Here is a 15387-nt window from a genome sequence, read left to right as displayed (position 1 = left end):
ATCTTGAAGTACCTGAAAGACAGCAGAATATGAGAGAAGGAACTCGAAAAAGATAGCAAAGTACAATGACCTGGAAATAGAAGTCGATTTACTGTGGCAAAAGAAAGCAAAGACAGTACCGAGTGACACCTTGGGTGCGATTTTAAAACTTCTGGAGATCCATTTGAAAGTCATCAGCATTGACAAAATCCCCATCAGTCGCTTACAAATGTCAGCTTTACTTGGATCAATTTACACCCTGCAACGATACCTTTAACACCATCAAACAACACTGCCTACTCCAGGTTGTTAGGAAGGACTCTATAAGTGAATAAAAATGCCAAATTCAGTCTAAATATTTGGCTTACTGTGCAACCAACCATCATGACAATACTGCCATATTTATTTTTACAGATACAGGAATTCTCATATGACGTGTGTATACATTAGCACTTTGTACACACAAACTTCCTACAAATTTGAGTGGGAAGGCTACTTTCTCTTTACCAGTTGATTTCTAAAAGCACCACAAATGTTCCAAAATGCCAACACATCATAGATCTCTTAATTTCTTGCCATTCCCTAGGGGAGAAAAATAATTAATATGAAGGAATAGGACGTACCAATCTTAAAGCTCAATTCATCATGCTCTTGGCCTTCATAATCATAGAGGGCTCGTACTCTCACTTCCATTGCAGGGGAAACCTCTTCATCGAATGGATTAGATTCTCCTTGGGCATCACTGGATGAAAACGGATTGTTTATTTCTTCATCAGACCACTCAGATGTCAAACTCTGGTTTTTCTCATAGCTGCTAACACTAAACACAAAAGAGTAAATTATTTTAGCTTGATTCAGCTGAAGTATTGGGCAAGAGGTGTAAATAGGCCACTATTGCAGCCAAAGAGGGCTCCTATTTAATCGTGATATGTTTTGTTATGTCAAACAACCAGAGCAAAGTCAGTATTAACAGCACACTGAGAAGCATAAAGAGTGTGTGTATAAGCTATTAACCAGCACTTCAACATCAACACTAGAAAGATAATTCATTTAAAGAAAAATGTTATGTGGCAAGAGAGATTCCTAAGGGAACATATCCAAATGAATAGAGCCAGTGGAAAAATTCCAGCAGTGGTTTCAAAGCACATTACCAGAGATCACGTCTGTGGAATCAGTGAAGAAAAACCAATCCGAAAATAAAACAGTAGGAGAGCACCGGTAGGTTAGTCAAGTCTGCAAAAGGTATGTAACCTCTGAGCGAGGACTTCATGCACACAATGGCTTTGAAGAAACCCAGAGTTGGAAACCCTGGATAGAGAAGTGTAAGCAAGAAAAACAAGTTGAGAGCAGTCTTTCACCAACTTTTTGATTTTATTCTCCTCCTTCTCACTGACAGTACTTCCAGAATCTTCTTCATCTTCAAAGGGATTGTAACTTGGCTGTACTGACTGCACTGTGTTACTCGGGACACTAACGTTGCTATTTGGGAGAAAAAAAGGATTAAGGTGACCCTATCATTTCAGGGAACCAACATATACAAACAGGTAGTAGCAGAAATGTTAAGTTTGTTTATTTCTTCTATTATATTATTTTTTAAAAAATCTTTCATTTAAAGATAAAGGCTAATGCTTCCAAGTCAGCACGTCTCTTCCTCAATCTTCCTTCTAAGATGGATGTTTTTAATTCAGTTCTCTTCAGAAACAGTTCTGTTCAGTTACAATAGTTCATTAAAAAGTAAATCCAATCCAATTTAGACATTGGTAAAGTAAATCTGGTAAGCAATAAAAATAGAGACCTGCTTCAGAGTTTTGTGGGTATAAGAACAATTACCAGCCACCAGAAAAGGCCCATTCCCCAGGCCTTATCATTTATAATGTAAATGGAGCCACCTACTTGGCTAATTTCATGCCAAGAAGGACAGTTACTAAATTTAGCATTGTTAAAATTTTGGATCTTTTGAAAAGAAGCATTTGAAAACATTTCAAAGTAGCATCTTAATGCGGTACTCATTTTGCAAAGTTCCTATTGATTTAACAAGTCTTAACTCCCTAGGACAGGGGTAGGCAACCTCGGCTCTTTTATGACTCATGGACATCAACTCCCAGAATTCCTGAGCCAGCTCAGGAATTCTGGGAGTTGAAGTCCATGAGTCATAAAAGAGCTGAGGTTGCCTACCCCTGCCTTAGGAAAACAGTGTATCTCCAAGGAAGTTAAGAGGGAAAAGCACTTGATATTCAACACCTATCATAATACAATTAGAATCAGAGGTCTTCTAGTCCACTCCTGCATTGCTATTCCATTGGTTCTCTCCCTGTCAGGAAATTTCACCTAAGTTACAGGAAGGATCTCTCTTTAACGAGCTTCCAACCGTTGCTTCTTGTCACAAGAGAATAAAATGAAACCGAAGAAACCAGATTTAAATGAGACTTTTATATTGAAGAAGCACTGCTTGTTAAATACATTGTTCACGTGTTAGAGGAGGGTTTTCAACATATGCTGAGGTACTAAAGACAGCACAAAATCCCAAGTCATTTAAGAGCACAAGCAAAGCTTTGAGGCCCTGTATTCTATAAGGCACCTATATCAGAAACACATTGTTATGAAAAGCTAAGCAAGCACCTCAACTTTAATGGGCCACACATTAATTGGAAACAACTTAGTCATCAGAGATATAGGTAAATTACGTTTCGCCAGCCCCCTAAACCCTGGGGAAAATTCTATATATTGGCAACATCTGGAATTAATGTCAGGTGTGACAGAAATTTAGGTGGTTGCCCCTACGACTGCAGGGCATCCCTTCATAGGTAAGTGATTTAAGTCACATGGTCCCATTCCTAAGTACAAGAGATGGCAATTGTTCCTTAATGTTAACCCAACACAGGCAGTCCTTGACTTACGGCCACAATTCAGCCCAAAATTTCTGTGGTTAAGTGAGACATTTCTTCAGTGAGTTCCGCCCCATTTTACGACATTTCTTGCCATAGTTATTAAGTGAATCCCTACAGTTGTTAAGTTAGTAACATGGTTGTTGAGTGAATCTGGCTTCCCCATTGACTTTGCTTGTCAGAAGGTCCCAGAAGGGGATCACGTGATCCCGGGACACCGCAACCGTCATAAATATGAACCAGCTGCCAAGCCTCTGAATTCTGATCATGAGACCGTGGGGATGCTGCAACGGTCATAAGTGTGAAAAACAGTCATAAGTCACTTTTTCCAGTGCCGCTGTAACTTTTGAACAGCCACTAAACGAACTGTTGTAAGTCGAGGACTACCTGTATTAAATCCTCACTTCTATTTATTATATACATAGGCATTGACTAATAGTCCTTTCTAATTCATGAAATAGGTAATTGAAAATGAAAACAGGTCCATACCTTGTTTATGTTAATAAAAGGAATCCAAAAACACCTTGAAAAAGAATCCCCCCCCCACAAAACTACAGTGCTGAGCAATATTTTTGGCCTAGAGGCTTACAGTTTGCATGTGCATTATTGCCCAGGGGCCACGGGCAGGTTAATGATAGAGCACCAGAAAACGGGGGGTTGGGGGTGTCATGATTTTGGGGGAAGGTGAAATTTTAAGATGTTATAATGTTTGCAACATTTGGGGAATTCATTTCACCTTTCAAAATCCCTTCTTCTACCAGGGTCATCAGAGTTATGTTACTTTGGTAACTTTGCTGCTACCTCCTCCTAACCACAATTGTAATTTTTTTAAAAAAATATTTAATTGGGAATTAAATTGGGAATTACCAAAAGTCCCAAACTGACTTTACAGTAAAGAGACTTACAGGCTCTTTGACCTTTTCTTTTTTTTTCTTTCTTTTTTTTTGGGGGGGGGGTGTTGGGCATACAGTGGTACATGAGAATGATGGCCCCTGAATTTCCCCTACACAAGTCTATCATTTTGCACAGATGGACATAACATTAGAAGATATAATAATTAATTAATTAAGGTAGAAAACTCATGCATTCCCCCAAAAATTGAATCTGGGGCTATAAAGCCTAGGTAAAAGCTATGTTTGGCAAGATGTAGTGTACCACTGTTCATCCACCACTAATCTGGCAGAGTATAGAAACAATTCTCCTTTGTCTACAGTTAGACCCCTATTACAGCAGTTGTCTCTTTCGTGCATTCTTGGCTACAAATCATACTTATAATATTGCCACAAAGTTTTAACACATGTCCATGTAATCTTAAGATTATTTCCCATTTTTCCTTGAGATAGTGGGACTTAAAATCCAAATTCTTCCAACTGATCTATTTCTAAAATATTCCAAATATTTGCACGCCCCGATTTGAAACTTGAGTAAATAAAATTATAAAAATAATCTACCTGCTACTTTTGTTATGCGGCAACTGCTGATCTCCTGTTTGGTTAATACTGGTCAAAGTCACACCATCTGTTGCCTTTTTTTTCTCCCTTCTGCTTAGAGTACGGTTCAGATCAGCTGACCAGTCCTATTTACAAAGAACCACAAAAATGTTTGAAGAAATTTGTTATCAGAGAACATCAGCCCACATTGGTTTGGAGATCTCCATTATATCTAAACACATGATAAGATCTACAAAGCTAGGACAAAATCCCTTCATAATTCCGGTCCTGTTTTTAACTAAAGATGAATGTCCTCTATTGTGAAAGCTCCTAAAGAGAAGTAACTTACTAACATTACAATGCAACAAAACGAGTTTGAAATATTTCGCTTGGCTCAAAATCACATCCACCCAGTAGGAAAGATCCTCTTGGTTAAGATTATCATAGACAAGAGAGGTAACATATTTTGCCTCTTTAAGCAGAAGTTCAATTTAAGTACTCAATCCTAATTGTGCCTAGTACAATGCAATCTTTGTTTCCAAATTTCTAGCCTACTGAAATTCATGGTTCTTCAATTGAGACACATTATACTAAGGATCCATGTCTATGGTTTGGAATAACAAATAAAAGCACTAGTTTGATCGTACCCCAATTCTTTTCTACATTTCTTTCATATTATCTTAAGCCCCATCTGGTATTTCAAATTTTCTCATATAAAACATATATACAGAACATGAAAGAATTCCCATAACATAATTGGTATGCACTGAACTATATAAGCAAAACCAAGGACTCAAGGTTCAAAATGATCTCTGGCATTTAGTATAATTTAAGATTAGGCATATAAAATCTTTATTTGTGCACCCTTTGACCTAACATGCCTGTCTCAAAAGAGCTTTTTCGAAGGATAGTGGCAGAAGAGTTAGTTCCTGTCTGTTTTTTTTAGGGGCAGATGGCTGATTTTGGTTCTTAATGTCTTAATCATAATCCAATCTTACGATTTGGGAAGCCTGCATCTAAACTTAAGTAGGTAAGTGTATATGAAATAAACAATAATAAAAGGAAATTGAAAAAGTATATCTAAAATGGAGTATGATGCAAAGAGATTTCATGGTGTTTTATGAAGTTTAAATAAGAAAATTAAAATATTGTTCTACGTAAAGTTAACACTTACTTCATCCTTGTTGCATGAAAAGCAAATAAAATGAAGTTAGGAAAAATGATATTTTATATTGTAACTCATTTTAAAACTTTTATCTGTTTTTACAAAAGCTTGCTGTTTACGACATTTGAAATAAATGGCAAAATGCAAACATTAAAAAGTACAACACATGGGATTAAAAGTTATCACACTTGTAGCAAATGCAATAGTATATTAATACTTCACAATTAGATGAAACACAAAACACATTTATTTATTTACAATGTATCATATGCCTACTAATTAGATGCTGGATTTTTGAACTTGCCGGCCTGGACTGAGGGACTGGGATTTTAGATTTTAGATTTTAAATTTTAGAACGAGTTTTATTGTTTAGGGCTACTTGGTTTAATTTATTTTAATTTTTGTATATTATGTGTTGTATATAGTATTTTAATTGCCCTGTACACCGCCCCGAGTCCTTCGGGAGAGGGGCGGTATATAAATCCAAATAATAATAATAATAATAATAATAATAATAATAATAATAATAATAATAATAATAATAATAACAACAACAACAACAACAACAACAACAATTAATATTATACCCAATTTATTTTGCATATCATTTTACTAATATTCTCTGCTCCAGTGTATCTCCTCAATCAAATTCTATATAATTTCACAGCAAATTTAAGACTGTGGCCTAATTTTGCTGATGTCACCAAGCAGACTGCACTAGGAAAAACACTGTCAAAATGCTCCAGGATTTAACACAATCTTCTCACCTCCAAAAGCAGCATCAGACAAACAAACCTTTAAATATATACAAATATCTTGCATACTGTCCAGCTTTTGTGATTCTTTCTTCCCCCCACAAATAAACATGTGCTTATAGTATATAAAATAGTAGTGTGACGTATCATTCCTATCAACCTTGAATCCCGGAAACTTCAAGGCTGTGTTTTGTTTTATGTATTTATGTATTTTAGATTTGTTGGGGCCACTCAATTCCAAAAAGAATCTGGGCAGCTTACTGTGCATTGTATCTAGTACAGGTATGTAGTCCTCTGCTTATGACAGCAAAAGGAACAGGAATTGCTGTCACTAAGCAACACTGTCACAAAGCGCAACAACACGTGACTGCATTGCTCATAGTGATGGGTCTTTTCCAGTTCTATGATTCTGCCTCCACTGCCGCCTGCTGTGATATTTTTTGAGTTCAAAAACCTATACCATGAAGTTTCATAAATGTCTCCCTTCCTAGAATTGACCAGGACCAATCCTGCTGATATTTTCAAGATCAATTTTTTATTTTTATTTTTTTTATTTTAATCCCATTTATATCCCGCCCTTTTCCGAAGACTCAGGGCGGCTTACAATTTAAGCACAAACCAATGTGCTTAGCAGTAGCCTTCATTCTATGAATATGCCTGCTTATTAGGGCTTTCGGGGGCCCCCAAGCGGCATTATTACAAAGTCAGCTTATTGCCCCCAACAATCTGGGTCCAATCAAATCAATCAAATTGCATTTACCAAAGCTTTAATTAAAAGCAGTCTCCCTATTTTGCTTCCTGTATTTATAGTACTGGGGAAGAAAGAATATGTATTCTTCCTTCAGTCAGGTACATCTATGCTAATCTTTCAAGAACCAAAAGAAGCTATTTTTTCTCTTACAAGCTTTACAAAAGAAGCGTCAATCAACTGCAAGGAGGACCACAAGCCAAGTGAAGCCTTTACCTCAAACTGGGGCCAGTTCATAGACATGCCAGGTCCATGATTAGCTCTGAACCACCTCAGATCTTCAACAACATCCGCTGCTTTAATGTTCTGCTCCATGTCACGATAAATATTTTTATAGCTGCAAGGAGAGTATTTTTTACAAATCATTACTGATACAGTTAGAATAGGGCAATCATTAGTTTGCTTAAGGATCATTTTAGAATATTCATATGAACACGTATATGCAAATACAAATACAAATAAAATTGTATTTATTTGGTATTCGAAAAAGTAGCGAGATTTTCTTATTCATAGATACTCATATGTATAAGGACATTCGCTACTTTTTCTAATGCCAAATAAATGCCAAATAAATACAATTTATATGAAAAAAAAATTGAACAAACATGCCAAGCCAAAAATAAAATACATCTAATTAAAATGTTGTGGGGAAGTCAGGCCCCCCCCCTCAGAGAAGGAAATATTAAAAGGGCAGAAAAATATATTTCCTCAAAGGATCTTAAAGAGGCAGAAAAGCATGCCCGATTTTTCTTAATAGCCCCAAGTCTCCCTTCCTAAGCAGAAACCAGCTCTGTAGAAATGCAGATGTGATAATCCATTCAGGAAGGTTGAAGCTAGGAGATTAAGAAGACAAAGACACCTAAAATGTACATACCCCACCCAAACTCCAATAGGATTAACCCACAGATGCCATAGGGGCACACTCAGACTCAGCTCAAAATACATGACATAGGAAATGCAAAGCCTCAAACAGGAAACAACCTCAAGAACCCCAGAGGGCATAAAAACCCACTCCCTACATGTGCTCTCTCTCTTTTCTTCCAGAGCCATATTTCTGTCTGGCTCTCCTCTTCAATAAAACTGCAACCTTCTTTCTAAAGCAGTCACCATGTTGTTTATTCCCGGCTCGGACCGAACCATGATGAAGACTTTTCCCTCAACAGTTGGAAGCATCAGAAAAAGTACATTATTGGTTCACTTTTATGTAGCAAATAGTGACTAAAGTACACAGATCATTCCTAGGTATCGACAATACGATTACGCAAATTTATACAGCCACTGGCAAGAGGGGTGTCCAAGTGAATCTGATTCAGCAGCCCTTTTTCAGTACCTGTCCTTCAGTTACTCTGCAACCTCAAATGATGTTGTTCACTTTTATATTCAATACAGAAAGCTAAACAGAACTTCTTTAAAGTAGACCTCGCAATGACATTCAAGGACATTAGATATATAGAATACACTACCCAGGACTCTCAAATCTCAATTGTCTATGTTGTGCTAAAGGATATCTGATATCGCTTACAATGCATGACCGTAAAGGCTTCCATTTTGTGACATTCTGGACTAATCCATGTTTGAAAGTTAGAGTAATGGACCATTTCCAGATTCTTGTTACTGAGACCTTTTCAGTTTTTTAATCTTTTACCTCTCTTCAGGAGAATGACTATAAGTCAGCAAACTTATGCAAACTTAGGCCTTTATTTCTTTAGAATAGGTGACAGTTCCAATTGTTATGCATTGGTAATTTTATAAATCACTTTTAATTGCAGTATTTAAAAAAAAATTAGAAAGCAAAAACAGTAGGGTTTGTTAAAGATTAGAACTGACTGCTAAGTCAGTCTTATAAGTATTTTCTTAGAAGGTTAATTACAGCAATGTAGGTTTTAAAATACATTTATGCTGACTTATGTTTATGAAGTAAAATGGTAAGCAGCACTATACAAATATTCTATTACTAATATACAGCAGCTCTAGAAGAGGGCACTTCTTTAAAATTCTCTTTTAAATTTTTAAGACCCATCAAAATAAAATCAGCAGACATTCTGGGTAGGTGACCATCACCTGGATTTTCTCAACGGGTGCACGAACAAAAGGCCCTTGGATCTTATTTTAGAAGCCCTACCATTTTATAGCGCACTGTTAAGTTATCTAGCAAAACTACAATTTAGGGCAGGGGTAGGCAACCTTGGCTCTTTTATGACTCGTGGACTTCAACTCCCAGAATTCCTGAGCCAGCCATGCTGAGGGGAAATGGAGAGGTTTCCAAGCTGAGCCATGCTGGCTCAGGAATTCTGGGAGTTGAAGTCCATGAGTCATAAAAGAGCCAAGGTTGCCTATCCCTGGTTTAGGGCTTTAAAAAGAAAGTGCTGCCGAGAAACACATCAGGCACAAAATATACAATGTATTCTTGACAAGCAAAGGTGCAGCTGCATTTTGGGGGACAAAAAAAAGCCCTGGTGCTTCAAAACCATTTTTAAAAGGTGTGCTACTTTTATCGTGCAGCACCTTCCACCTTAATTCTTACCTTGAAACAGTAGACAAGTCAAGATGTTTCTGGACTTCCAGCAACACTTCTCGGAAGAAATGGAGACGTTTTTCCTCAAACTGCTGACACTGTTCAAAAACCTGTTCCATGTTTTCCATATACTGAGGTGTAGCAGCGTCCAGCTCTTTAAGAGACTTTTCATACTTTTCTTTTGTCTTTAAAAGTAAGATTATCAAATGATCAATATGAGTATATCATTTGACGATGGTCAGGGTACTTGTATTTTTCATTATTCAAATCGTGTTACTCTCTGTTAGGAAACTTTCCTTTTAAGCGGGACCATTTCAACTCGTTTGGAAATAAAAAAAATGACTTTTGGCTCTTAGAAAATGAAATGACAAAAATGAATATTAAACTCAATTACAGGCAGTCCTCCACTGAGAACAGTTCACTTAGCGACCGTTTGTAGCTACAACAGCACTGGAAAAAGTGACTTACGGCTGTTTTTCACACTTACAACAGTTGTAGCATCCCCATGGTCACATGATCAAAATTCAGATGCTTAGGAACTGACTCACATTTAGGACCGTTGCTGCAGTGTCTCGGATTCATGTGATCGCCTTTCTGACAAGCCAAGTCAAATGGGAAAACCAGATCCACTTAACAACAACTGCATTACTAATTTAACAGCAGCAGTGATTCACTTAACAACTGTGGCCAGAAAGGTCATAAAATGGGGCAAAACTTTGGGCTCAACTGTGGTCGTAAGTCGAGGACTACCTGTATATAACACTTCACTGCCTCTTAAAGTTGTAACAGGTTTGCAATCTGTTTGCAACGATTAACTGTTTCATAATGTTCAGGTAAAAACATAAAAATGCAAGTAGAAAAATAGGGACCACTACAGTGGGAAGGTAACAGTGTTCCGTGTGCCTTTGGCGTCCTGTCATGCTGGCCACATGACCACGGAGACATCCTCAGACAAGCGCTGGCTCTTCGGCTTTGAAAAGGAGATGAGCACCGGCCCCTAGAGTCGGAAACGACTAGCACGCATGTGCGGGGGAACCTTTACCTTTGCTTTACCTTTTTAATGTTCAGGTTAAGTCATCTAGTGTTCTCTCTCTCTTTCTCCTCACATGTCTGTGTGCACACAGCCATCAAGAATATAATAACTGAACATGCAACAGCATTAAGGTAGATGAAATATGGTCCTTTTTCTTTCTCTAGGATCCCTTGGACTGCAAGGCGATAAAACCTTACAGAGCCTTGGTGGAGCAAGGAGGCTAATGCCTCCTTAAGTAACACCAGCTGCCTGCAATTAGTGCAGGTTCAAGTCCCACCAGGCTCAAGGTTGACTCAGCCTTCCATCCTTCCGAGGTAGGTAAAATGAGGACCCAGATTGATGGGGGCAATTAAGCTGACTTTGTAATAATGCCGCTTGGGGTGTGTGTGAAAGCCCTAATAAGCAGGCATATACATAGAATGAAGGCTACTGCTAAGCTTGTAAGCCGCCCTGAGTCTTCGGAGAAGGGCAGGATATAAATGGAATTTAAAAAAACAAAAACCAGTCAGTCCTAGAGATCATCAACCCTGACTGCTCTTTAGAAGGCCAGATCCTGAAGTTGAAACTCAAATACTTTGGCCACCTAATGAGAAGGAAGGACTCACTGGAGAAAAGCCTAATGCTGGGAAAGGTTGAGGGCAAGAGAAGAAAGGGACGACAGAGAATGAGGTGGCTGGATGGAGTCACTGAAGCAGTAGGCATGAGCCTAAATAGACTCCAGAAGATGGTAGAGGACAGGAAGGCCTGGAGGAACGTTGTCCATGGGGTCGCGATGGATCGGACATGACTTCACAACTAAAAACAAGAACAACAAGGATCCATTCATCTTTATTTATGAATCGAATAAACTAGTCGAGGAGAGAAGCAACCTAGAAGTAAGGAGAAACTTCCTGACAGAACAATTAACCAGTGGAACAACCTGCCTCCAGAAGCTGTGAATGCTCCAACACTGGAAGTTTCTAAGAAGAGACTGGACAGCCATTTATCTGAAATGGTATAGGGTTTCTTGCCTGGGCAGGGGGTTGTACTAGATGACTTCCAAGGTCCCTTCCAACTTTTTTATTATTATTGTTATTGTTATTATTATTACTATTATTACTATTACTACTACTACTACTATTATTATTATTATTATTAAGCACATTTCCTATAAAAGGCTTACAAGTTCAGCATGAGAGAAGTAATAGACAGTTTTCATTAGCAACAATTGAGATGTTTAGAAGAATGCATAGAGTTTACCTTAAGCACATCCTGTTTACTTTTATCGATTTTGTCTTGCAATTTCTTTAGTTGTTCTGGATTCAATGCTGGGTCAGCTTTGCTATTAGCCTCTCTGGATATGGCCGTTTTTTCTTCCTTGCATGCTGTATGATGTGCTTTTTTAGAAGCTTCCACCTAGGAGATGTGTTTTCACAAACGTAAAAATCACAGTTATCCCCCCCACCTCCCATAGCAAGTTTCAAGATTAAGACCATTACGATTAGAGGAAATCCATCTTGAAAACAATTACAGAGTTTCAGAACCTCTTGATCATAAAATGATAGCCTTGAGAAAATGACGTTTGTAAGGAAATTTAGAATTAACAGAACTTCTGTCTGACTCAGATCACTTCTTCTCACTCAGAAACGATGCTTTTCATGCAACCTGTGCAAGACTCTTCCCCCAAACCATGATTTGCTGCATTGGTTATCTTAAGACTCTGCAGAGGAATAATTTCTATAACATAACTTGATTGGTGTCACCGACTTTATATTAACGTACAAATTTGAACCTTCCGTGGTTTATTAATCCTGATTTTATTACCTTGTTTCCCCCAAAATAAGACCCAACCAGAAAATAAGCCCTAGCATGATTTTTTTCAAGACGCTCATAATACAAGCCCTACCCCTAAAATAAGCCCCAGTTAAGATCATCAGCCAGATGGATGCATTTAAGTGCCGTATTTCCCTGAATATGAGCCCTAACCAGAAAATAAGCCCTAATGCGTCTTTTGGAGCAAAAATTAATATAAGACCCCATCTTATTTTCAGGGGAAAATGGTAGTATATTGTATGGTGAGATGCCACATATCTTGTCTATGGAGATTTTCAGTCATCCAGGTCTCAAAAGGTGTTTTTTTTTCCTTCAAAAAGGCAACCGGACTATTTTTTTTTTTTTTTTGAGGAAGAAAACCAAGTTTTGCTATTTCTTTAATAAATAGGTTCTGTCCAGAAACAGACCAACGGCTTCTACATTGGAATCAGTTCAGCCCTGCTGGTTTGTGTAGAAAGCCAACAAACTGTACTTGGAGGCAACCCAGGCAGACGAAAAGCAGAAAAACAAGGACACCGTTGATTAAGGCGATTGGGAAATGCAGCTTTACATTACTTACCTCTTTTAGTTTTTTAGCCCATGGTTTCTGAGCTTTCCTAAACCCATCTTCCGCTTCCTTAGTTTCCTTAAATCCACCAATCATTTGCTTGTGAAAGGAGTCCTTCTGCCAGTTCTTTATCTTTTCAAAATCTTCATTCATGAGAGCACTTTTTACTTCTAGGTGTAATTCGCTGACTTTTTCCGCTTCAGACATAAAGGCGTGCCAAGCCCTTTCAACAGTCCCATACTGTGGCCCTGAATGCAATGGGGGAAAAAAAATGATACATCTGCAAAATGCACACGCATGTACACATTAGAAAAGCATGTTACTTTTCTTACTTTCCCCAAATTACTTTAAGCTGAACAGGAAGGGGAATGGCCAGGTTGATCCAGAAATGATTTAAGTGTTTTGTTCTTTTGACTGAGAGAGGGTGGGGAAGTAGTGGCCCAATGTACAAAATTCCCTTGAAAGTGGAGGATTGTTTAATGATTATGACCAACTGTAATTATCCTGCCCTCAAAGTGAGGCATTGCTGTGCAATTTTAGACATCTTAGATGAAACCGTATCTGAATCCATTTCCTTCTGGCTTCCACATGTAACTTGCTTTGTTTCCATTGAGCGGTGAACCCAAAAACAGTATGATTCAGAAGACTACAATCTTCTTAATGTGCTGAGTTGATGGCATATTGCAACAGTACTATGCTTATCATAAAATTCTGAGCTAGATCAGACAGCAAAATATGGAAGTCTCAGTTTGCTCAAGATGACTCTATCTCACAGAGAACTTACTGGACAGAAGGTGGCCAAACATCAAACAGTGGAAAAGTACACGCTAACTATGATTTGTTGAACAAGGCGCAGATAAATTAGAAGGAATGCACTGGAGAGTCAGCTGTACTACAGGGACAGCTATATTGGACTTGATACTTCCTAATAAGGATGAAGTAGTTGAGGAAATAGAAGTTGTAGAAACCTTGAGAGACAGTGACCATAATGCAGGTATGGGTAACTGAACAAAGTCAGATTACTATTCTAGATTTTAAGAAACCCAATTTCAACAAATTAATAGAAAGAAAAGGAAGGATTCCTTGGATAGAAATCTTAGAGAGGAAAACAATTTAGGAATGGTTAGAAAACTCTGAAAAATAAAGATAATAAAAACCCAAACAAAACAGCACTATACAGAACATTCTAGAACAGACATGTCAAACACAAGGCCCGGGGGGCCAGATCCGGCCCGCAAAGTGGTTTCATGCGGCCCACGAAGCCATCCTGGAAACAGTGAGGGAACGGCCCCCACTGCCTTGGCCCTGGCCCAGAGATCCTCCTTCTGCCAGAGACCCTCAGATCTGTCCCACTCCTGCCCAGGCCCCCATAGGCACCCTTGATGCTAACGGTGTAGAGCTGGCCACGCCCACCCAGTAGGCCATAAGCACTCTAGCCACGCCCACCCAGTAGGCCATGCCCACCCAGCCCCCTGAGGGCAACCGCAATGCTGACGCAGCCCTCAATGAAATTGAGTTTGACACCCCTGTTCTAGAACATAGAATCATAGGGCTAGAAGGTGGGGGTCTTCTAGTCTAAATCCCTACCCAAGGCAGGAGTCCTTATACCATCCTGTTCAAATGACTGTCCAGTCTATTTTAAAAACCTCCAGTGATGGAGAACCCACAATTCTGGGAGGCAAGCTATTCCATTAATTAATTGTTCTCACTGTCTGAAAAAAATCTTTTTACTTGCAGGTTGGAACTCTCTTTAACAAGCTTCTACTTATTACTTCTTGTCCTGCTCTCTGGTGCTTTGGAGAATAAGTCAATTCCTCTTCTCTATGGCAGCCCCTCAAGTAATGGAAGACAACTATCCTGTCCTCACAATCCTTCTCTTCAAAAGGCTAGACCAGGGGTAGGCAAGCTTGGCTCTTTTATGACTCATGGACTTCAACTCCCAGAATTCCTGAGCCAGCCATGCTGAGGGGAAAGGGAGAGGTTTCCAAGCTGAGCCATGCTGCCTCAGGAATTCTGGGAGTTGAAGTCCACGAGTCATAAAAGAGCCAAGGTTGCCTACCCCTGGGCTAGACATACCTAGCTCCTTCAACTGTTCATCATATAATTTAGCCTCCAGATCCTTGTATCATCTTTGTTGCTCTTCTCTGCACACTTCCTACATCTCAGCATCTTTTTTGTACTGTGGTGACCAGAATTGTACACAGTACTCCAAGTGTGGACTCACAAGGGTGATATAAAGTAGTATTATCACTTCTTGTGATCTTCACGGTATCCCTCTGTTGATGCAGCCCAGGACTGCATTGGCTGCACTGGCTTAAGTGGTGGTCGACTAGGACCCTAGAGCTCTCTCAGTTACTACTGTTGAATGGGGTGCTGCTTATTCTGTATCTGTGCATTTCTCCTGCCTAAGTGCAAGGCCTTACTTTTTTCCCCACTGAACTGCATCTTGTTGAATAGGCCCAGTGCTGAAGTCTGTCTTTCTGAATTTTGAGTCTATCTTCCAAAGTGTTAACAATTC

General features: G+C 38.8%; 1 protein-coding gene across 3 annotated transcripts in view; it reads right to left on the bottom strand.

The window, feature by feature from the left end:
• PACSIN2 (protein kinase C and casein kinase substrate in neurons 2) overlaps positions 1-15387 on the bottom strand; it is a 53783-nt gene that overhangs the window by 3858 nt on the left and 34538 nt on the right. For 2 of the 3 annotated variants that reach the window (XM_083366309.1, XM_083366311.1), the window contains 7 exons: positions 12882-13117; positions 11750-11905; positions 9487-9662; positions 7179-7299; positions 4316-4440; positions 1342-1458; positions 603-799 (listed from right to left, as the gene is read on the bottom strand). In XM_083366309.1, coding sequence (XP_083222435.1) covers positions 603-799; positions 1342-1458; positions 4316-4440; positions 7179-7299; positions 9487-9662; positions 11750-11905; positions 12882-13117 — 1128 coding nt within the window. The remainder of the gene's footprint in view (positions 1-602; positions 800-1341; positions 1459-4315; positions 4441-7178; positions 7300-9486; positions 9663-11749; positions 11906-12881; positions 13118-15387) is intronic. The other variant, XM_083366310.1, reaches the window with a different exon arrangement.

The sequence above is a fragment of the Vipera ursinii genome, assembly GCF_947247035.1.
Source record: "Vipera ursinii genome assembly, chromosome: 6".
NCBI classification, from domain to species: domain Eukaryota; kingdom Metazoa; phylum Chordata; class Lepidosauria; order Squamata; family Viperidae; genus Vipera; species Vipera ursinii.
The sequence above is the reverse complement of the archived record's forward strand: the minus strand, read 5'-3'. Positions and strand labels throughout refer to the sequence as shown.